Source organism: Delphinapterus leucas, chromosome 11 (assembly GCF_059928025.1).
Source record: "Delphinapterus leucas isolate spDelLeu-1000000601 "Yukka" chromosome 11, BTC_Dleu_Yukka2, whole genome shotgun sequence".
Lineage (NCBI taxonomy): Eukaryota > Metazoa > Chordata > Mammalia > Artiodactyla > Monodontidae > Delphinapterus > Delphinapterus leucas.
In genome coordinates, this window is record NC_143139.1 from 98,614,309 (window position 1) to 98,638,584 (window position 24,276).

At 39.7% G+C, this 24,276-nt stretch overlaps 1 protein-coding gene across 1 annotated transcript in view; it reads left to right on the plus strand.

Moving 5' to 3' along the window:
- The window catches only part of ATXN10 (ataxin 10), a 153,374-nt gene that overhangs the window by 44,048 nt on the left and 85,050 nt on the right, over positions 1-24,276 (plus strand). The window contains exons 6-9 of the mRNA XM_022597027.3: positions 3,400-3,480; positions 11,517-11,682; positions 19,750-19,858; positions 21,636-21,805. Of these exons, the coding sequence (XP_022452735.1) occupies positions 3,400-3,480; positions 11,517-11,682; positions 19,750-19,858; positions 21,636-21,805 (526 nt within the window). The remainder of the gene's footprint in view (positions 1-3,399; positions 3,481-11,516; positions 11,683-19,749; positions 19,859-21,635; positions 21,806-24,276) is intronic.

A 24,276-nucleotide genomic window follows, 5' to 3' on the forward strand; every position in this document is an offset into this window, starting at 1 on the left:
TAAATTCACGATTCACAGTTACTCGCAGAGAATGTGCTTTTATAATTTTGACAGACACTTCCAAGTTGTCCTTCATAGATGTTATACTAGTATATACTTCCCTTGGCAAATTTTGAGAGTAGTACCTGGTTTCCTTTATCATTGCTAACAGAGTGTGCTATCAAAATTTTGGATTTGCCAATTCTGCCAAGGTTTAAGATAGTATCATTGTATAGTTTTATTTTGTATTTTTCTTGTTATGAGGCTGAGCATTTTATCTATTGAGGAGTCTAATTTTCTTTTATGTACATTCTCATTTTCTTCACCCATTTTTCTATTAGGATGGCAGTCTTTTCTATATATGTAGGAATATTTTTTAAATTAAGGATATTAGTCCTTTGTATGAAATAAAATCCAAATTTTTTTCTCCCTCTTTTGTCTTTTGACTTTGCTTCTGGCACTTTTCTTCATGTAAAGTTTTTGATATTTTAGTAGATGAAATGGCCGGTCTTTTTTAATGTCTTAAGATTTTTGATAATAGCTATAAAGGCCTTTTCTCCACTTAGGTTTTCTTCCAGTATTGTGTCATTTCAGTTTTGATGTTTAAGTGTTTGATCTGCTTGGAATTTATCTTGGTATAAAGGTCCCAGTATATGGACCTACTTTCATTTTAGCTCCAGGTAATGCTGGTGGTCACAGCGACCGCACCGTAGTGGATCTTTCCTTTGTCTTTGCCCCATTCCCTGCACCCTTGACCACCCCTGTGTGTGGAAAACGTTTTCAATTCAAGTTCCACTTCTTCACCACACATTCCAGCATGTAGAATAACTCTGTCCTTCACTGAGTGTGTCTCAGTCTGCTAATTAGGCCATAAGGATTTTATAAAAATATTGATCAGAATACAGTTACCATGCATTTTTTAGGGTATTTTGTTTGTTTAGGAGGAAATTCTCCAAAGTGCCTTTTATTTGCACAGCCTGATTGAGTTATGTTTGTTGTTTCTTGTCTGAAAACTGTTTCATATGTTTTGTCTGCTTTTGTAGTCGTTTAAGGTAGGAGGTCAATTGTTCACCTGTTATGCCTGGAATTGGAAGTGATAGTTGGAGATTTTAACACTCACTTTTTAGCCACTGATAGAAGTAGACAAGCATCAGTATAGATGTAGATGATCTCAGTGGTACTGAGATAGGTAGCCACCTTCACATGAGTCTGGTTTATAGAACATTTTCTCAACACTTGGAAAATTTACTTTCTTTTCAACTGTCTGCATTATGTTCACTAAGATAGACCGTAGTCTGGGCTATAAAAAGTCTCAGTGAATATATGAAAAGGATTGGACACATACGGAATATGTTCCCTGACCACAATTAGCCTAGAAAACCATAGCAAGATGATCTAGAAAAATTCTGAAGTTTTGGAAATTAGCACATCTAAATAATTGACTTGTCACAAAGGAAATCACAAGGCAAATTAGAAAATCTTTTGAACTGAAGGATAATGAAAGCATAAAATGTGTGGGATAAAGCTAAAGCAGGGTTGAGAGGGTAATTTATAGCTTTAAGTGTTTATGTCAGAAAAGTAGGTCTGAAATCAGGGACTTAAGGTTCTACTTTATGAAGATAGAAAGAGAAGAGTACAGTAAATCCTCAGTAGAAAGAAGAAAATAAAAGGACACAAGTCAATAACATGGAAAACAGGAAAAAAAAATAGAAAGGATTAACAAAGGCAAAGTTGACTCTTTAAAAAGATCAACAAAATTGATTAAGAAGAAAGAAAGAGAGCACTAATGACCAGTATCACGAAAGAAGGTGTGGTTGTCACCTCAGTCTTAATAAACTCAAAGCTTGGTGAAGCTCCCTTCAACTGACAGTTCTGCAGGCTGAGGACTGTTTACAATAACATTCAAGGACATAAGTGTTAGGTCCCGAGTCCCTCTTTAAACCCTGGTAGTATTTTATTGTTTATAATTCCCTTAGTACACTGCTCTTCTTTCTTTCAAGCAGTCTTTTCAAGTCCTTTTGTGTCACCTCTAATTTAAATGCTCTCCCTTCCCTCTGCAACTAGGGATTCACCGAACTCCTGATTCTCCTGTCCCATCCATCGCCCCTCTTCCCTGCAGCCCTCTAGTTAGATTAACTTTGTTGTTTCTGTAATCCGTGACGTGTGCCTGTGTGCTGCACCTAAGACATTTTTCTCTAATTATCTCTCTATGCGTGTGTCTTTCTCCACCCTTAGAGTTTGGAATTATGGCTTGGGACCTAGCCCCTCGCACATAGTATTTGGCACATTGTGTTTTTGAATGAATGTTCTTGTGGGAAAATGTTTTGAGCTCCAAATAGGTGAATTATGGATGAGCTTTAGGGTCACAGTTTTATATACCTGGCGTGATGTGCATGAATTTCTGTTGTCGCTGTTTGATGACCTACCTAAATTGACGTGAAAATTGAGAATTTTGAATATTACCCATTATTGTTGGAAATATTTTACATCAGTGCTGGTTACTTATTTGAAAGGTTGTGGAAGAAACAGAACATGTGTCTAGGTTTTGTGTTTGTGTGAAGTGACGCTGTGTCGTGGTAGTTAACATGCCTCATTTGGCTACCGTACTTAAAGGCATACTTTTGTTCTGTTATTTATTAAGAAGTGATTAAATAAACCGTGTTTGTCAATATAAACGCTTTACTGTCATGCTTATTCATAACCTTGGTTATGAATAGTATATTCTTTAGTTCTTAAGTCTTCAGATGCCCTCTGGTAAATATGATTCAGAATTAATTAATAGTACTATTCAATCTTTTTAGGTGTCACAGTGGTACTTTGAAGAAATATGCTTGTAATCTTTGCCTCAAGGGTTTCCCCAAGTTGATCTCTAAGTTTCGATGAGTGCATTGCTTGACAGTGAGGATGTTTTCTTGGTAACTTGAGAGCTCTTAAGGAGTAGATAATCAAGCCAGTATTCATTACTGTGTTGTTGGCATATGTTTAAATAAAAAGTATGACATGTCTATTTCTCTGGTTAATTTTAGCACTAAGTTTCTGACTAAAACAATTTAATATGTTTTATTATACCTGAGCTTGTAGCTAAATTTCATATTATTGTTTGAACTATAGTGAACTATTTTTCTTTCTCAACTTAGATAAAAACTATAGTAGGCCCTTTCCTCCAGTTGAATAAATTTGAATCATTTCAATACATTTTTCAGAAGTAAAATCGGAGAAAAATATTTTGAGGGTTTTCATTCTCTTTTAGCTGCTAATAGAAAAATAGTATGTGGACCTCTAAAACATTTGAAGATTACAGCTAATCAAAAATTCAATAAACGGGAGTACTTTTATGTATAAGATATGCCTATAAAGTAGATAAGGCCATGTCTATTTTACTGTTTGTAGTAACCAAACCTTTCCCTCCTTTTTTCTTAGGTTCTTGATTATTACAGACCATTTTCTGAAAAGCCCGGAATTGGTTAAAGTCATGTATGCCAAAATGAGCAATCAAGAAAGGTAACCCCAAAAACCAGTGTGGTTTTGAGTATTTAGCATTCCATATAGAGTATTCTGTACACATGACTGAAAAACTGTGTGGTTTCTTAGTTGGCACAAAATCTCTAAATACATGTTTCTGTGTCAGTAATGGTTTTAAATTGGTTGGTTAACATTACAGCGCAGCCACAACAGGCAGTGATTTACGTAGGGTTGCAGAATCCAGGTTGGCGCCATTGTTCAGTAAAACCATATTAAAAAATGTTAAGAACAAAATGTTATGCTTGTCCCTCGATTTTATAAAAGTAAATCATGCAGCTGTGTATTACAGCTGTATAGGTGAAATGTGCTCATTTGTTCACATCCCTGCTGTCATGATTTGGGATACATTCTGCTAGGTTTATAGTTTTCCAGTAGATATTTTAGACTGAAAGAAAATCAGTACCTCTCTGTGACCTTCACTGGCCGAGTAGGGGAAGAGCAGTGCCCTCTGAGCCCAGAGATCTTGGCTCTGTGCTTTGTTGTCATAGTAACTCTTTATGTGACCTTAGCCAGGTCTTTCACCTTGTTTGGATTCAGTTTCTTGACATGTAAAATTAGAGGATTGAATAAAATGATTCCTAGTACTCGGTCCATTCCAAGAGTGTATGTTTTTCCTAACCTGATTGGAAATGTTGCCTTAGGAAAATAAAACTTACTCAGAAGGCACAGATCTAATGATCAAAAACCGTAAAAAATGTTAATCTTTTGATTGTAGTCACAATTTTGATAATTGCTGTGGTTTTGAAATTCTTTCTGTACATTTGGGTTCCAACAGTTAATCTTTATGCACTCCTTTGTAGTCTTGTTAAGTAGTGTTTTTTCCTTCTTTAATATCTTTAACAAAAAGGAAAAGTTTGTGCTTTTAAAGTCAGTTTAAATGCCATATTTATAAATCCAGTACCCCCTGCCACCACTGTCATATGCCTACTTCTCTTGCAGAAAAAGAATTAAAATAAGTAATATGAAGAATAGTGCTATAAATTAGTAAATTGCTTTGCAGTAAGGAACGTCCGAATGCAAGAGAATACACAGTTTAATATTCAAGTCTATATTTTCCATATTCCTGTCAAATGATCTATTGTTAACCGATCCGTTTCCTAACAAAATGAGGATGACAAACTAAACATTGTCCATTTTTATTTATACAGAACTTGTAGCCACGGCTTTCCTACTTCATACAAATTCCTTACTCAGCTGCCACCTCTTCCCCGTCCTCTATTTTTCTTCCACAGGAGAAGTGCTTTTGTTTCATCACGTCGTCTGTTACACATTGTATCACGTCACATACCTGCTTGCCATTGTATGACACTAGTGTTAGATTGTTAGCTCTGTGAGGGCCAGGATTTGGTCTTTTTTATTCTGTGGTGTCCACATTTCCTAGCCAGTGCGTGGCACGTAACAAGCGCTAAAAAAAGTTTTTGAATGAAAGCTTGTGTAGACGAATGAATTTTTCTTACTCATGAAAAGTTTTATCTAGTATATTCATTAATGTAACATCACCTACTGGATTGGAAACCTCAGAGTTATCCCCACCTCCTCCTCCACTTGCCGCTTTACACTGGTCGGTAAGCCTTACCGAGTGTATCACCTTAGTATGTTGTGAACTCACTCGCTTGTCACAGCTCTGGTTTACATGTCACCTTTGACTGGACTTTGGCTACAGCCTGTTTAAAAACTGTGATAAAATACACATAATATAGAATTTGCCATCGCACCCTTTTTAAAACGCGCAGTTCAGTCGTTTAAGTGTATTCACGTTGTTGTGCAACCAGTCTCCAGAACTTTTCATCTTGTAAAATGGAAACTATACCCATTAAACAACTACCCCTGTTTCCCCCTCCCCCAGCCCCTGGCAACCACCACTCTACTTTCTGTCTCTGTGAACTTGACTCCCCTAAGTACAGTTGATGCTTGAACAATGCAGGGCTCAGAGGCACTGAACACCAGCGTCAGAAACCCGAGTGTAACTTGCAGTCGACCTCCGCATCCGAGGGTCCTCTGTGCCCTCAGATTCAGCCAACGGCAGATCATGTAGTACTGTAGTGCCCGTTTATTGAAAACATTCCACGTACACAGGGACCCACACAGTTCAAATCCATGTTGTTCAAGGGTCAGCTGTACCTCACGTAAGTGGAGTCACACAGTATTTGTCCTTTCATGACTGGCGTATTTCACTTAGCACAGTGTCCTTAAGGTTAGTCCATGTTATAGCACGTGTCAGCATTTCCTTCCTTCCTGAGGCTGAATAATATTCCACCGTACGTATTGACATATGTCACATTCTGCTTGTCTAGTCGTCCATCGATGGACAACGGGGTTGCTCCACCTTTCAGCTACTGTGAATGATACTGCTGTGAACAATACTGATTGTTCTAATTTTTGTTTTTCCCTTCTCCTCTGTCATCTACTGAACTGCCTGCATGGGTCTTGCCCTGCCATTTAGTGGCGTGTGTAGCTTGTTACAGGATGCAGTTAGACTCCATGGTGTGGTGTTCAAGGCCCTTTTTAAACGTAGCTTCAGTTCCAGCTCCTTCTCATTCTCCCCCAGTCACCACACTGTAGCCGCACAGAACTCCTCTCAGTTTTCCAGGCTTCCCCTTTGGCTTCATGCTTTTGTGTGTGTCCTCTTCTCTGCCCGAAATGTCCTGACTACCCCCTCTCCCTCTGGTGAATACACACTCGTGCTCTGTTGGCCCTTTTCAGATACTGCCTGCTTTCTGCTGGCGCTCCTGACTTTCCCAGGCAGTTCTTTGCATCCTCACCTGCAGGTTTATCATGATAATTTGCTTTTCTGCTGGAATATGTATTCTTCAAGGACAAAAACCGAATCTTGTGAGTTCTCTGTTCTTAACACCCACCAGAATCAGTGCTGGAACAGTGTTGGAATGGAAAACTCTACTAATATCAAACACTTACTGAAGCCTGTCTGTAAGACGCCGTCTCTGTTGATACTGTAGACGGCAGATGGCTCCGTCAGCCAGGAGGAGGTGGTGTGCTGCCATGGACCTCGAGGGTGTTGGCCGGTTCCGGTGGAGCTCACTGTGGGAACTGCTGAGTCTGCTTACTTGTCTTTGCTCAGGGGCGGGAGGAGGGGATGGGGTCTTGGCAGGAGCGCTCAGAGTTCTGCGGCCGAGTAGAGGCTGCTGGGTTCCCTGTTGACTTGTTTGGGGCAGTGACAGATAATTCTTTGTTCAGAGTGGAACGTTGACAGAATAATAGGATTGAAAAGATACGCTTTTCTCAACAGGGATGTATAACGAATTAACTTCTCCCCTTGCACCTGGAATGGTGCTACACACCATCCTGTGAGTACCGAGAAGACACTCAGGACGTTTTCTGTGTTCTGTGGTTCAGATGAGGGACTGCACTGGAGATTTCTGGGGGGCCTTTGTGGTGTCTCAGCTGGGAGCACACACCAGAGGCTCCTGAGGCAAGCCCAGGCTGTGGCCCCAACCTGCTGAATTAGAGTATATGGTCTCATTGGGGCTGTTAGATTTAAAACGCTTGAGGCTCAGTCAGCAAAACAAGCAGTGTATTCATTAAGCACCTGCTGGTGGTCCCTGGGTCCCCAGGGTGCACAGTCCCCACCCGCCCTTAGTGTGGGCGCGTAGGGAGGGGAAGCGCCGTGTGAGCTCGGAAGCTCTTTTCGTGTGCTGGTTCTTTCAGTTGTCACAGTTAGTTGACGGCTTCACCCTGGTAGTTTATTTGGGCAGATTACTTGGTGAAGATACTTTGGATACAGGGTCAAAATCAATTCACATGGTGTGATTCAGCAGAAACGAGAGCCTGTGTTTATACAATTTTCTTGTCCCCCTTCCCAGCAAATTGGAGTAATATTGAATTAAACTAGCTGCTCTTGGAAACCAACTTTTGTAGTTTTCAGGTTTATAATTTGTATAGCATAGCAGTTAAGAGCAGAGGCTAGCTGTGCCACTCACTACTTTGGGCAAGTTACTTTTTGGAACTCTGTTTTCATCTGTAAAATGAGGATAATAATGGTAGGCACCCCCTGAAATTGTCGTGGTTACTGACTGAAATGTATATAAAGCTCTCAGTGCTGGCATGTAATTGTCACTCAGTAACTGTGAGTGGCCATTTTCTGCTTCCATATTTCTGCTGTTATTACTACTTCTCCTCTGATGATCTTGACTTTTTCCTCCAGGAGGCATCACTGTTACGTATGAAGGCAACATACAGCCATTGTCATTTAATCCTCAAAAAGACCTTGTGAAATAGGCATTATTCTTGCCATTTAGGTATTTGCCCTGGGTTACAAAGGCAGCAGAGGTGGTATTTGAACTCTTGTCTGTATGATGCCAAATCACTGATCATTTTCCCTGTAACGCACTAACTTCTTATATCTGTAATTTATGAAGGGACTAATGAGATTATTTCGGCAACAGCTGTCTGCCTGTATCTTGGTTAGCCTGTTTTCCAGGTTAATAAAAGTTTTGGCCTTTGTGGCATGCCATTCTACAAATTATACAGGTGGAGTAGTTATTCAGAATTTGTTGGAGATGTCAGTCTTTGAATTACAGATATTTTATTTCCAGAATTATAGGATATTATTTCCTGCCCTAGAACGCTCATGAAACTCCCTCTCTCACTCTTTCCCCCTCCGCCTTTGCCCTTCACTCTCATAAAAAACGTACCTGTTTCAAGATGGTGCAAGCATGGCTTTTGAAATTGTAGACTGCATCAATTTAAGCATAACTTTTTTTTTTGCGGTACGGAGGCCTCTCACTGCTGTGGCCTCTCCCGTTGCGGAGCACAGGCTCCGGACGCGCAGGCCCAGCGGCCATGGCTCACGGGCCCAGCCACTCCGCGGCATGTGGGATCTTCCCGGACCGGGGTACGAACCCGCGTCCCCTGCATCGGCAGGCGGACTCTCAAACCACTGCGCCACCAGGGAAGCCCAAGCATAACTTTAAAATATAAATCTTGCCATAGAATTTTCTCCTAAAATCCTTCACGTGTACATTGCTGTCAATTTTTTTATGAAACAGGAATCATCATTTTGAGGACAGGGTATGTAACTGTTCAATCAGAAGCGAATTAGAAGTAGGACACTAATGACAGCCAGTGATTGAGAGATAAAATTATAGAGTGACTCTGAGTTGAGTGGTGTGCCTGGTGAGCCTGAGGCAGCTCAAGTGATGATTTCTGGGTTAAAGGAAGTGAGACTGAGGTGTAATAATTTTAGACAGCTAGTCTCTGACCTCTTTGACTGGGTTGGTTTGTTTTCTCCCCCCGGTTAAATTATTTATTTAGTTAGTTAGTCTTGGCTGCGTCAGGTCTTAGTTGCGGCACGGGATCTTTTGTTGTGGCATGCGGGCTTCAGAGCACGTGGGCTCGGTAATTGCAGCACGTAGGCTCTCTAGTTGAGGCTCTTGGGCTCAGTAGTTGTGGCGCGTGGGCTTAGATGCCCCGCGGCATGTGGGATCTTAGTTCCCTGACTGGGGATCAAACCCACGTCCCCTCCATTGGAAGGTGGATTCTTTACCACTGGACCACCAGGGAAGTCCCTGACTGGGTCTTTCTACTTTTGCATCCTTCACTCTTGAGTGAATGGATTTGTTAGACCACTTGTGTTCTGTTATGTTTTCAAGGAAGTATTTAGTGTGGTTCCCCCGAGACTGGAAGAAGTAAGACATTCCACATTATGTCCCATTTTCCCTGACTGCAGTACTTTTCAGTACATATATGTTTTCTGGCATAGAAGTGGGGATGGCGAATGAAATGCACAATCAAAATAAATGCTTCTGAAAGAAAATTTCCTACTTGAATTATATGTCCTGTGTGTGATTCCTTTATTTTATGAGAAGGATTTTTTGTTTTGTTTTGTTTTTTGTTTTTCTTTTTCTTGACCGCGCCATGTGGCTTGTGGGATCTTAGTTCCCCAACCAGGGATTGAACCCGGGCCCTCGTCAGTGAAAGTGCAGAGTCCTAACCACTGGACTGCCAGGGAATTCCCGAGAAGGATAGTTTTTGATGGTGGCTAGAAGTAAAGGGAGTTGGAGAGTTAGATGGGGATTCTGGGTGGGAGAGCCCCATATATCAGACTAAAGTTTTTGGACCCACTCCTTAACAGTGGGAGCCTTTAAAAGTTTTTATTGGCAGATGACTTAATATAAGTACAATCATTTAATGAAGTATAATTTATTCTCAGGTAATATTCAAGCTTGGTTTGTATTTTTATATTTTAAAGATTCATTTCTGATTTTTTTCCCCTTTTTTTTCTTCCCAATCACTCATTCCCCGTCTCCTTAGATCTCCCATCTTGTAATCACCTGACAGGGTGTAGAGGTGCATCTCCTGAGCCAGGGAGAAGTCTGAGGGAAGCACTGCCCCTGGGTGACGGTGTAAAGCAGGCAGGAAATCTGCATTGACCTTACCTCTTGGGACCACCTCCCAGGTCTCCCCCCGTCAGCTGGTCTCCTTGGACCCCAGGGCCTTCCTGTGGCTGCTGGACAGCCTGGATTACCACCACCCCGTGGCCCACCTTTTGTCCCAACCCCACCTGACTCCTTCAGGATCTGCTCCTTCCTTGTTCAAGATCTGCCTGGTGTTTGGTCCTTTCCCCCAGTTATGACCTGTCTCGTTCCTCATTCCTCTTCACCCTGTTCTGGGTAGTAGTCCACTGGGTGCTGAACTCCCTAAAGCCAGGGACCACGACTTCTTAGGCCTCGAAGTAACTGCCAGATTACAAAGAATATTTTTAGAGCAGACATTTGGGTTCCTCTTGAATCATACGTGCTAGGCGGCCTCTTCCGTAGCATTCCCGGAGGATCGTCCTGCTCGGGGAAGGTGGGAGGCCTGGCTCTGGGCCAGAGCACCCTGTTCATCTTCAAAGATCATATGTGAGTTCGAGAAAACAAACATACCCCAATACTGAACTACTTGTTGTTCTTTTGTGCTCAGTCGAGGGGATTGTTTGTTTTGTTTTGGGTTAATCATTTCTATAAGAAATCTGAAGTTTTAGGAGCTCTGAAAATTGCTAAGGTCTGTGGGTGACATTAACAGACTGATCATCTTTGCCAGCCTTTGGCTAAAATACAGGAAGAGTTCAGCACGTTTTATTTTCTACTTGAAGCAGTAAACAATTCTTACTTTTCTCTTAGTGAGACATGCTCCCTGCCTAATACAAGTATATTTTCCCCCATTTGCTGAGCATTTTAGATATTTGTATCACCTCTGATATAGAAATACATGAGAATTATGCATATCAGAAAAAAATCCCAATCAGAATGTGATTTGGAGAAACATCCTACTTGATTTATGCTGGATAGACTGTTCTGTGTATGACTTGTTTTTCCTGGGAGAAGGAAAGATCGTTGACTAGAAATATGTAAGTGATCATTTAAACATTGAGGGAAAGATGGCATAGGTTTGGTCTTCAGATTTGTGTTCTTTGTAAAGTAAAATAATGAAACAAACAAAACACCCAACCTTCACAAGAGAGATAGTACAATGAGTGGGTAAAGCATTTGGCCCAGGAGACAGAGATTGAATCCTGTGTTTGAACCCTGCCGCAGCAGCCAGTATGTGTGACACTGACAGGTAAATTGATTAGCCTCACTAGGCCTTACTTCCCCCTTTGCTCTTGGGGCTGTTGACGGTATCTGCCTCATGAAGGTTTTGTGTAGGTTGAATGAGGAAATGTATGCAAAATGTTTAGCTCTAGTAAATAGTGAATAAATGTTAGCCCACTTAACCTTGCTCTTGTTATAGTAGATGTAAATACTATGAAACTTAATTTGACAACATTTTTGAAATGTGGAATTATTCCAGTGCTGAAAGTAATGGATATAAAAAGGTGCTTGTTTCTGTAACCAAATCACATCAGAGAAATCAAGATTTAAAAAAACAGGCAGTTGATGAAGGTTAATTGTATTGACAAAAAATATGTTTTCCCGAGCTGGACATGATGAACAAGTAAGGAATTTAAAAATAAAAGTATTCTCTTAAAGTGGCTTCAATATTACATATTCATGTAAAAATCTTTTGTTTTATAGGGTTACGTTGTTAGACCTTATGATAGCCAAAATAATGGGTGATGAGCCACTGAGCAAGGATGAGATCCCTGTGTTTTTGAGCCATGCCGAGCTGATTGCGAGCACTTTTGTGGATCAGTGCAAGACTGTGCTGAAATTGACCTCTGAGCAGCATGCTGAGGATGAGGTAAGAGAACAGACAGATTTTCTAACTCAGCTAGGTCCTCTAAGGACAAAAGCTTTAAAAACTATTATAGGGACTTTCCTGGTGGCACAGTGGTTAAGAGTCCGCCTGCCAGTGCAGGGGACACAGGTTTGAACCCTGGTCCGGGAAGATCCCACATGCCGCGGAGCACCTAAACCCGTGCACCACAACTGCTGAGCCTGCACTCTAGAGCCTGCAAGCCACAACTGCTGAAGCCCACATGCCATAACGACTGAAGCCTGCGTGCCTAGAGCCTGTGCTCTGCAACAAGAGAAGCCACCGCAATAAGAAGCCCGTGCACCGCAGCGAAGAGTAGCCCCCGCTTAACGCAATTAGAGAAGGCCTGCACGCAGCAACAAAGACCCGACGCAGCCATAAATACATACATACATACATACATACATACAATTATGTAAGTAACGTATCTGCTGCATGTTGGTGGGTGCACTCCCTCTCTAAAATTTCTGTGTAGGGGCCTTTGGGACGTGATTAGGTCATGAGGGCCCTCATGCATGTAAGTAGTGCTCTTATAAAAGACACCCCAGAAAGATTCCTTACCCCTTCCACCTTGTAAGGGCACAGCGAGAAGTTGGCCATCTGAAGCCTAGAAGAGGCCCCTCCCCAGAACCCAACCACACTGGCACCCTGATCTTGGGCTTCCAGCTTCCAGAACCGTGAGAAATAAATGTTTGTTGTTTATAAGCCACCCTGTTTGTTGTATTTTGTCATAGGAGCCTGAGCTAAGACAGTATCCTTATTTTAGAACACTTAACGGAAATACAGAAAAGGGAGAGCAGTGCCCTTACTCTTACCGTCCAGAGCTAATGACTTAAAATAATAGTTAATATATTTTTCTAGGCAAATAACATCAAATACATGCATGCATACATACACACATACACAAACATATATATATATATAAAAAGTGAAATCATTCTGGGCTTCCCTGGTGGCGCAGTGGTTAAGAATCCACCTGCCAATGCAGGGGACACGGGTTCGATCCCTGGTCTGGGAAGATCCCACGTGCCGCGGAGCAAGTGAGCCCGTGTGGCACAACTACTGAACCCACGCGTCACAACTACTGAAGCCCGCGCACCTAGAGCCCATGCTCCTCAACAAGAGAAGCCACTGCAATGAGAAGCCCGCGCACCACAACAAAGGGTAGTCCCCGCTTGCTGCACCTAGAGAAAGCCCGCGCGCGCAGCCATGAAGACCCAGTGCAGCCAAAAATAAATAAATAAAAAAATGAAATCATCTGTACCACCAATTTGTAAGTTCCTGTTTTTTCTTCTGAATGTGTGTAAGTTGCATGAGGGCAGAAGTTTTGACTGTTATGTTCATAGAACTGTGTACATAGTAGGCACTTTAGTGAATATTTGCTGAGTGCACAAACAAGCAATACATAGTGAATGTCTTTTTAAAATGCTGGTGTAGGGCCTCCCTGGTGGCACAGTGGTTGAGAGTCCGCCTGCCGATGCAGAGGACACGGGTTTGTGCCCCGGTCCGGGAAGATCCCACATGCCGCGGAGCGGCTGGGCCCGTGAGCCATGGCCGCTGAGCCTGCGCGTCCGGAGCCTGTGCTCCGCAACGGGAGAGGCCGCAACAGTGAGAGGCCGGCGTACCAAAAAAAAAAAAAAAAAAAAAAAATGCCGGTGTAGCATTCTGTGTAAAGAATTTACCATGATTATTTGTCTGTAGTCTGTGTCTTTGTAGTTATGTCTTCATACATTTTAAAATTCTCCTCGAGCCTACCCTAGATCATTTAGGTCTTTTCTTTACTAAGGAGATGGACATTAGCTTACAGTAGTTGTGTTTCCCTCCTCTTTAATTCAGGAACCCTCTTTATTTCTGTCTGCTCCTTCCTTCCCTTCTGTCTTAAAGTTAGTGTTGTTCTTTCTCTGGAATACTACTCAGCAGTAAAAAGAAATGCACTTCTGGTGTAACAGCAGAGATGAATCTCAAGCATAGAGTGCAGATAGACTAGAGAGTACCCTGCACGCGTCCATCTCTGTGAAATTCTGCAGCGGGCAAAACTTATCGATTATAACAAAGCAGATCAGCTGTCACCCGGGCTGGAAGTGGAGGGTGGAATTGATTGTCGAGGGACATGAAGGAACATCTTGGGTAATGGAAGTGTTATATGTAGCTGTGTACAGTGACACAACCCTACTCTCCAGGTGGACGTATTTTATTGCATGTGAATTATACCTCAAGTGTCGATTTCAACGTGTTCAAAAACATCACAGAGGTTATTTCCATGCTGATAGGAATGGTGAGTAGAGAGGTAATCACTTGGGCTCAGAGGCGGGAATAGGTGAGCAGGCTGCCCTTTGACAGGCCCGTCCACTTGCTGTCCCCAGATGGGGAGGTAGGGAAGGTGGACCCTGACCCACAGCATTTCCTGGAGGGCTGTGTGTGACACTGTGGACCCGTTAACTCCCACAGTAAATGTAGGCCGTGATTATGCTTGTTCTGCCATGTAAGTGTATTTCCTTCTTTGTGAAAATACCTTCTTCAAGGTTGCTTTGCTGTTGATTTTCTGTGCTGGATCAGAGAGGCCATGTCAGGTCTCGCGGTAAGGTCAGTATTTTCATTCTCCTTTCTGTGGTAGCAGAAAGCTTTACTCGGAGGCTGCTTCCCTTTCTGGAGATAGAGTTGCCTCTGTTTCCAGCAGGAGGAGCAGCGAGCTGTGCTTCAAGGACGTTTCAAAGAGGAATTTTCCAGGAGACAGAAAATGAAGTACACTTAGTACTTGTTAAATCCAGCTTTGAACTTTTTCAAGGCACTTATATTTAAAGTATAGATGATTTCAATGTTGTACTAAGAAGTTACCTGATGTAACTTTTTATGTTTAGGAAAAGTTATATTTTTCACACTTTTTTCTTTAAAGGTGGGAGGAATTATTATGTATTGATAGATAGAAAATTGTAGATAGTTGTTTTTTTTTTTGAAAAGCCCAAATAGTTCACTTTGAAAATTCATTGATCTATATACTCATGACTTGTAGTTGTTGATTGTGTATATGGTATCCTTTAAGGTTGAAGTTTTTTAAAAAAGCCATAGTAGTATTTAAGGAGGACCTGTACCTCAATATTAAGTATACCGTAAACCTCGTAGTGTATTGGAGCTGGCCTGTACCAACCTCTGAGAGTCAGTTATTAAATATGCAGAAATTTGTGAGCTTGGTAGTTTGAAGTCAGCCACGGTGGAAGTGTTTATACCATTCACTGCTGAATCCGCTGCCAGTTTACCAGCAAACACTGCATTTACCCATTTGTGACATTTTTAGGACAAGACGTCCAATAAAGTGCTCATGATGCTTGCTATGACCTAAAAATCAGAATGAAAATAAATGTTTTTAATAGCATCGGTTTTTAAATTTATTTGTTTGGCTTTAAAATTCTGAGGTTTTATTCGTGTGTTCCTTTATACAAATAGTCTTAGGTTCTCATATTAACATACCTGTTTCTGTCCTTTGGTAAATTTTGGCGTACTACTTGTTTCCAGTTTTTGGTGTGTTTTTGTCAGTTGTAGTATGCTTATTTTTTTAAGATCGAAGAGTCAGTTTAGCTTTATCTTGAGTCTCAGTCTTGTCGCTTGCTGTAGTGAAACTTGCCTTTCTTATGAAATATTTTCTTTGTTGTAAGAAAAAGTAATTCAGGCCAAATGCTGTGAAACGGAAGGTTAAGAACTCCTCTTTTTCACTCATCCCCCATCTATTTTCTACAGATATATCAGTGTATACTTTTTTCCTTCCGAAACTTTTTTGTATATACACACCTATACATTTTGTTGCTTTTTTGAGACACAATATATTCTATCCTGCAACTTCCTTTTCGCTTACCCTGATGTTTCGTACACTCTAACACGTGTGCATATTCATCTCACCCTTTTTAATAGTTGAATAGTATTTCACTATATAGATGCATCACAGGTTTTTTCTTTTGTTCTCCGTAGATGTACATACGAGTTGCTTACAGATTTGTTTTCTTAAAAACCTTCACAAATAATACTGCAGTGAACATCCTTGTAAAAATATCCTTGCAATTTTGGACAAGTAGATCTGGGATTATAAATTCCTGGAAGTTGAATTGCTGAGTAGAGAGAGTATGTTTATTTAAAATTTGTAAGAGAAATTTCTAAATGACAAACCTAAGAGTACAAGAGTGTGTGGGTCTGCACCCCTTCACTAATCTAATTATCATTTCTTTCTTGTTTTTCGGTGATCAGTATGTTAGTTTGTTTTTCATGTTAGGTTACCTTTTAAAATACGTTTATTAATGAGCATTTTCAGAAAGTTAATCTTTTGTCACACATACAAGAAACTTTTTTTTTTTTGCCCATAGTTAATTTTTTGTTTGAATTTATTTATGGTAGTCTTAGCCTTTTAGGAATTTGTTTTGTTTTTAATCTAGTTAGGCTTATCAATTTTATCCTTATGACTTCTGAATTTTTTTTTTACAGATTAGTAAAATCATCTCCACTTAGATTGTGGAAATATACACCTATATATTCTGGTTCTTTCAGTACTTTGTCTGAGTTTTTAATTAACCTAGAATTTATTTCTGAGTAAGAAGTGTAGTACAGATCCAAATGAATTGCTTGTGTCTTTCAACTCTCCAAGACTATAATCTTTGGTAGAAGACTGCTTGGGTTTGAACCTGGATTTCTTATTATTGGTGTGTGATCTTGGAAGTTACTTACCTTCTTTGTGCTCCAGTTTCTTTTGCCTGTAAAATGAATTGTATTTTAATATAAGCACTTAGTATACTGACTGGTACATAGCTACTATTCCCTAAAAGTTATCTGTTAATTATTGTATCAATACCATTTAGTGAATAATCTCATCCTTTCTACTAATTTTAGTGCCACCCAAATCATATGTTAATTTTTTAATATAATTTTGGATCCATTTCTGGATTTCTGACCTTTTACGGTGGAAATCAGTAAGATACTAACAACTGTTAAAGAATTCAAATGAATTCGTACGTTTATATGCGATAAAGGAATGCTGAAGTGAACTTACAGAGAGATGCAGAAAGTAGTCTATGTACAAGGCAGTAATTAATTGCATTCCAGCCAGACAGAAGTAATCTCCATTTCTGTAGACAAGAATCATTGGCATTATTGTCAGTTTTATGCAACTGACAATGTTGTAAAATAGCTCAGAGACACTGAATGGTAAAGTGAGCCCAGGCAGATCTAGATGGTAGACTGATCTCTGTTTTTCTCTTTTAACAACTTCAAAATCTTGTTCCTTTGACTTGCCTACATCTTTTTTCCCCCATTTGTGTCTGACTTAATGAATATAGTTTTATAATACTTACAAATAATGGAAGGGTATCTCATGTATTCCTCTTATTTTTTTAAAAGAATCATTTTTCTGGCTGTTATTTCATTATTAGTTTCCAAATGCTCATTAGAAACACTTCATTAATAAAAGGATTCTAATGATTAAAACTGGAGATGTGTTAGGTGAGGATAGATTAATTTTCTTTGGGGTTTATTTCAGGTAATATCATAGAATTTAGGAGCTGGAAGGAAACTTCAGATCATCTCTTCCAACCCCGTAATTTTATTTTTGTCTTTTTATCAAGAAAAATTTCAAACATAGACTAAGAGAAAAAGTGTCTTGAAACCCCATCACCCAGCTTCAGCACTTACCAATTCATCCCCATTCTTGTTTCATCAACAGTCCCACCCATTCTTATGCCAGTTGCCCCCGATTCAAAGAGGGCTCCCACATAGTTCATCAGTTAATAGTTTACATGTGTCTCTAAAAGATAAGGAGTCTTAATACATAAGTAAAATACAGTTAGCACATCTGAAAACTTAATAAACTTTTAATATCAAATGAACAGTATTCAAATGTTCCCCATTGTCTAATACTCTTTTTCAAGTTTCTTTTCTTTGAATCAGGATATAAGGGCATACATTGCAATTGGCTGCTATATCTTAAATCTCCTTTAACTAGGTTCCCCTTTCCTCTTCCTCCTCTCTTTTTTTCCCACCTTTGCTCATTTTCTGTTGAACTGGGTTATTTCACCTGTACAGTTTCCTTTTTGATGAAGATATCTCCATGGTGGGGTTTAACATACCCCCTCTTTTCCTTGCATTTCCTGTGGATGATAATTCCTTCCAGAGGCTTATTCAGATTTGGGTTAGGTCTTTTTTTTCTTCTTCTTTTTTTCTCTTTCTAGTATATTTCATTGTTGGTGATAAGTACTTTCATCGAGTCATATAATGTCTGGTTGTCTCTTTTTGTAATGTTAGCAGTTGTTAATGACTATTGACTAGATCCATTAATTCTTTGCAGGTTGTGAAATGGTGGTATTTGGACTCTATCATTCATTTTTCATTTTTTAGCTGGAATATTTTATAAAGAGAAACTTCTAATAAACTTTTAGGTTATGCAAGGTTCATTTTGATTAAGAAGAACAGAATAAATGGTTGATCACCACCCCCCTTTGATTACCAGTCTTCAAAGTATTGAGCTGGTTTTATGGTATCATACAAAGTTGATGAGTGAGTTGTTTAGTTTTACTTTAATCATTATTATGAAGTCATGGCTTGTAAACCACTGGATTTGTTTTCAGTCCATTTTAGCAGTAATTCTTCCTAATGGTTTCACATGCCATTGCTGGCCGGGGGAGCCTCTTCAAGTTGCTTCTGATTCCTTGTGACATGATCCGAGGAGACTCTGATAGCTGCCTTGCTCTCTGGTATGACAAGGTGTGCAGGGTCATCTCATATGTGCTCTGCCCCAGACCTGTAGCCAATCAGCCATGTCTTGAAGGAGAAGTGGTATCCGAAGATGACCGTCTGGGCAACTACTCATTTAATAAAAGAGCATGCAGACGCTGTGCTAAATAAGTTAATGGATTTGCTCCAGCCTTCTAAACAGACTTCTAATCTAGATATTTTCTCCTAACTTTTAAACTAGCAAGGGAAAGCTATTAAAATTAAAGACACAAAAAAATGTGTGTTTCTTGCTATTTGAGATTTCAGAATACTACATTAAAATATCATCTCCTGGGGACTTACCCGGCGGTCCAGTGGTGAAGACTTTGCGTTCCAGTGCAGGAGGTGTGGGTTCGATCCCTGGTCGGGGAGCTAAGATCCCACATGCGTCGTGGCCAAAAAACCAAAACATAGAGCATGTTGTAACAAATTCAGTAAAGACTTTAAAAGTGGTCCACATCAAAGAAATCTTTAAAAAAAATACTGTCTCCTAATTGGAGAATAATAAATACACATTTAGAATTTTAAAAAGGAAATAACTTGTTTTTCTTTTGAAGAACATTATGTGAGATAATAAATGGTGAAATTTGTATTACCACATTTTGTCAAATAATGTGCACTGTAAAAATGAAGTAAAAAAATCTGTGCAAAAATTACATTTTAAAATTATATTTAGACTACCTAATGCCATGCAGTTGGTAGCTGGTAGTTTCTTGATCATGTACTCTATTTGATAATAAGTTATTTAGTAGTTATGTGAACTAACATTTTCAAGTATCTTTTCTAAGCTACCAAGATATTGCATATAGGTTTATATTCACCCAGAAATAATCCAAGTTACTGCAGCTGAAGTTCTTTCAACCACAGCATTTTACAGGATTCCTGTGGACAAGAAATTAATGTATTTCATGGGATATTTGTATCTTTAAAGTAGAACTTGCTTGCTGGGAACGCTTTAAAAAGAAAGTATTTGCATAAATGTTATGTACATAGCTAGTAATTTTGAACATTTATTCCACTGTTGGAAGGTATTTTTGCTTGAATAAGAACTTTTCTTACTGTTTGCTCCAAGAAGACACATAATGACACATAATCTTGTGTTCTTGATGGCAGATGTCTGCTGTTGGTGAAAATGATTATTCCTGTACATGTTTAATACTTCTGTTTTGTTCTTGATAGTTCTGGTTCTCTGTTTAGATGTTACAAGCACTGTCTCTTGAACATTTTTTATTTCATTCTCCTACAGTTATTTAATAATAGTCAAATCATTTAGCTTGCCTTAAAAGTCATATTTTCTTTTCCTTTTAGGAGGCGCTGGCTACAATTAGGCTTCTTGATGTCCTTTGTGAAATGACTGCTAATACTGACCTGCTCGGCTATCTACAGGTTTTTCCTGGCTTGCTGGAAAGAGTGATTGGTGAGTGAAATATCGCACATATTATTTTATTTATTTATGTATGTATGTATTTATATATGTATTATTTATTTATTTGACTGCGCCGGGTCTTTAGTTGTGGCATGCGGGATCTTTGGTTGCAGCGTGTGGGATCTTTGGTTGCAGCATGAGGGATCTTTAATTGTGGCATGCGTGCGGTATATAGTTCCTTGACCAGGGATTGAACCCACACCTCCTGCACTGGAACGCAAAGTCTTCACCGCTGGACCACCATGGAAGTCCCCATATTATTTTTAACTAAAAAATCTTTGACTTGTCATACTGTAGTATAAGTTCAAACACAGATCCTTAATTTTCAGTGTATTAGTATATTTTTGAGATTTTTTTGGAATATTTTTTCTTGAAAGGAATCACAGTGTTTTGGTAACAGCTCAGGCTCTTGCCACTTAGCCTGCTGTTTGTGATGCGTAATCAGTTGGTGAGGACATTAATCCTGCTACACAGGGTGCCCGTAGTGGGTATCCATCAGTGGTGGTTGTGATGGTGGTGATGGAGGGGGCAGTTATGACAGTGATGGGGGGGGGTTATGACAGTGATGGGGTTTTGACGATGTTGGCGATTTTCATGCTCCTATAGTTTTACCAGATTTGTTAGTAAATTTTTCCAGTTACACTTATGGAACATGAAGAATATTGCTTTACCCGTAGTACTGATAATTATGTATTCTGTTCTTATAAGAAAACTGTTTTAAACAAGAAGCCATTGCTTGAAATATTCCCATCTTTGCTAAAAAGCTGTTTGCAAAATAATTCATCTACAACCTGTTCCTTGTGCTTAGCCATGCTTATGGTTGCTCTTCAGTGTTTGCTATTCTTTTCTTTAAAAAAAAAGATTGTACTTATTCTGGAGACCCATATGCCAAGAAAGATGAATTGGTGTCTAGATGGGTAGATGAGTTAGCAGTGAGCTTTAGGAGATATTTAGAATCGCATATCAGTGTTTTATTTTGAATGCGGTGCTTCCAGTGATAATGAAAATGAGACATCACAAACCTGAGAAACTGAATCATTGTGGGAAAAGCATGTGTTTGGAGCCAGGGCAAACATGGGTTGTCAGCCCAGCTCTGCCCAATTACTAACTTCTCTGAGCCTGATTTCTTCATTATAAAATTGGGAAAGTGACCTGCCTTTAGTAACTTTATTGAGAGTGTTAAATGAGATAATGTGAAAACATTTAATAAAGCTTCTGGAAGGTTGTCTACTTTCATAGGCTGCCTACAAGCATTTCATAGAGTATAACAACGTGAAGTTATTTCTTCTGAGCGCAGCCGAAGTAGATTAACGGGGAACACATGCTGCCTTCTGATTATCTGGACAATGAGAAAAAAATCAACGTGCTTCTTGGTTTTTGTCATATGGCTCGTTACAGATCTAGGTGCTGCAGGTCAGACTTAGCTGACTATAGTTGTCGCATGAGTTCCTTCATAAGGAAGCTGGAATTGGAGACCTTTTACTCGGAAAGATGATAGGAAATTTTTAGCTAACTTTTCTTTGTGGATAAATAGAAAGTCCAGGTGGGGTTAATCATTTTGGCTTATCTGCAAAACTAGAGTCATGAAAAATTCTAAAGCAAAAGCAGAAGAGCCTTCTAATTGTTATTTTAAAGAAAGCTTTCAGTACTCTACCTGTATTTTATTTTAATCCATTAAAATAAATTAGATTTATTTATGGGAATCTAGTATAAAACATAAAAATAAAAATTTTCGTATGGCAAATGAAGTTTATTGTTTTTGTCATAGAACTTTTACGAGTGGTTCATGCAGCTGGCAGCGACACCATGAACATCTTCAGCACCTGTGCTCGCATGAAAGCAGAAGGCGACGTCTCACATATGGCTGAGGGCTTCAAGTCTCATCTCATTCGTCTGATTGGAAATCTGTGTTACAAGAATAAAGATAACCAAGACAAGGTACGGTTCTTTCTTAGCGTATTTCATACATATATGGCTTGATTTAGAAAATAATATTTAGGATTTAGAATCTGTTCACTTTTGGGGAATGAAGCTTGAGGTGCTTAGAAAGTAGCCTGAGGTATATCTATATGCATATATTACCACAGGTAAACATAATGTGTCATATTTGTTTGTATTAGGGTTTGTATTTTTGTAATTTTGCGTTGTGTTTGTCCATAGTGTGTTTGAGCCAGTCTCCTTTCTTTTAAGTAGTCAATGCTGCCCTAAGCCTGTGTATTTAAGCACACTGTTTGTTTATATAGAGAACAGTGAATGAGAAATCGAACCTAGAAATTTTCAAACACATAGTAGACGTTTAATAAACAGTAGTTTTTATTGACTGTTATCTTAAAAAACAAACCGATGGACCTAGAGTCTGTCAGACAGAGTGGAGTAAGTCAGAAAGAGAAAAACAAATACCGGATGCTAACACATATGTATGGAATCTAGGAAAATGGTACTGATGAACCTAGTGGCAGGGCAGGAATAAAGATGCAGATGTGGAGAATGGACTTGAGGACATGGGGAGGGGGAAGGGGAGGCTGGGACGTAGTGAGGGTAGCATGGACATATATACACTACCAAACGTAAAATAGCTAGCTAGGGGGAAGCTGCTGCAGAGCACAGGGAGATCAGCTCGGTGCTTTGTGACGACCTAGAGGGGTGGGATAGGGAGGGAGGGAGGGAGGCTCAAGAGGGAGGGGATATGGGGATATGTGTGTACGTATGGCTGATTCACTTTGTTGTACAGCAGAAACTAACAGAACATTGTAAAGCAATTATACTCCAATAAAGATGCATAAACAAACAAACAAACAAACAGACCTTAACACCTGTGCCCTACATTTATGGATGATAACATCATAAGCATTTCTTCCCGATATCTTGAAATGGACGTGATGTTTAAGTATTAAATCTCTGAAAACTCAGTAGACTGCCATTAGAAACCTCTTTTGTGCTGAATAGCTTAGGGGTAATTGTATTGATAATGTGATTAAAAAGAGACGGCAGGAGAATTGGACCATATGCTTCATATTGAACAAGTCTGCCTGTATTTTTCCGGAGTTTTACTTTGGATGGCATTTGTTTCGCTTCATCAGATACTGAATATATGTGTGGCAGGTTATATTTTTTCCAAGATGGCTGCAGAAGTACCTCATCATTCTGCATGTATTCCTGCGATGTGACTTTGCCACTCCCCCATCAGGGGTTAGATTTATTTCTCTATCCTCTTGAATCTAGATGACTAAGGCCCTCTGACTGCTTTGAATAATAAAATATGGTGGGAGTGATCCTGTACCACTTCTGGTGTAGCCTTTGACTGGTCTGGCAGATTCCATATCTGGCTTCGTAGAAGCCAGTCACCATGTGAGAAGTGCAGATTCCCTGAGATCATCATGCAATTCCCTGAGATTACCAAGTCCACATGGAGAAGTCCTGGAGGATGAGATGCAGTGAGGAGAGAGAAAGAGACTAGTCAAGGAACACCAAGGAACCAGCCATGTAAGTGAGAAACCATCTTGGAACTTTTTAGGTAGTTGCTCAGTTCCCTCGTTCCAAGCTCAGTTCCTCAGTTGCCCAGTTGATGCCACATGAATCAGGGACAGCCTGCCTGGCAAAGCCCTTTCTGAATTCATGACCCACAGCACTGTGAGAAAAAGTAAAAAATTGGGGGAAAAAATTTTTCATAGGTTCTGCTTCTGTTAATGCCCCTGTAAGCTAACGCTGGACTGATCCTCTTGCAAATAATAATTATAAACTCTGGACAAAAGACAGCTGTGTGAAGACACTCAGATTTGACACAAACAGATGGATTTTGGAATCGGAATGACAGTTGGAAGAACGGCACAGCAGAGAGTGTGCCATGCAGGGCAGTTAAAACTCTGATAGAAAATCTACAGTACTTTTAGCTTAAAGAATCAAAGGACAGTTTGGAGCAGTCACAGACTTTAGAAAGTGAAAGGGGGAATCCCGGAAAGGAGACCGTTAAGCCCCACATTCTGTGTACCAGCCACCTAAATCCCTGCTGATGCTTGAATCAGAGATGCGTGGGGCAGGCTCCAAGCAGCTAAGCTAAGGATAAGATAATTATACTGAGATTTGAGCTGCCACCCTGGAGTTTACGGTTTAACTCCAACCAAGGTAATTACCTGCTAAAACAAAAATATCAACATTCTTTAGAGGAATATAATAGAATCTAGAATTTTCCACAGCATAACATTCACAGTGTTTAATATAACTTACAATCCAAACTTACTTGAAACACAGAAAAATATCACCTGTTATCCAGACAAAAAAGATAACGGAGATAGACTGTGTGGTGACACACACGTTGGGTTTATCAGACAAGGATTTTAAAGCGGTTGTAACTATGCTCAAGGATGTAAAAAAAAAAAACATGCTTTGAATGAATGAAAACATAGCTTATC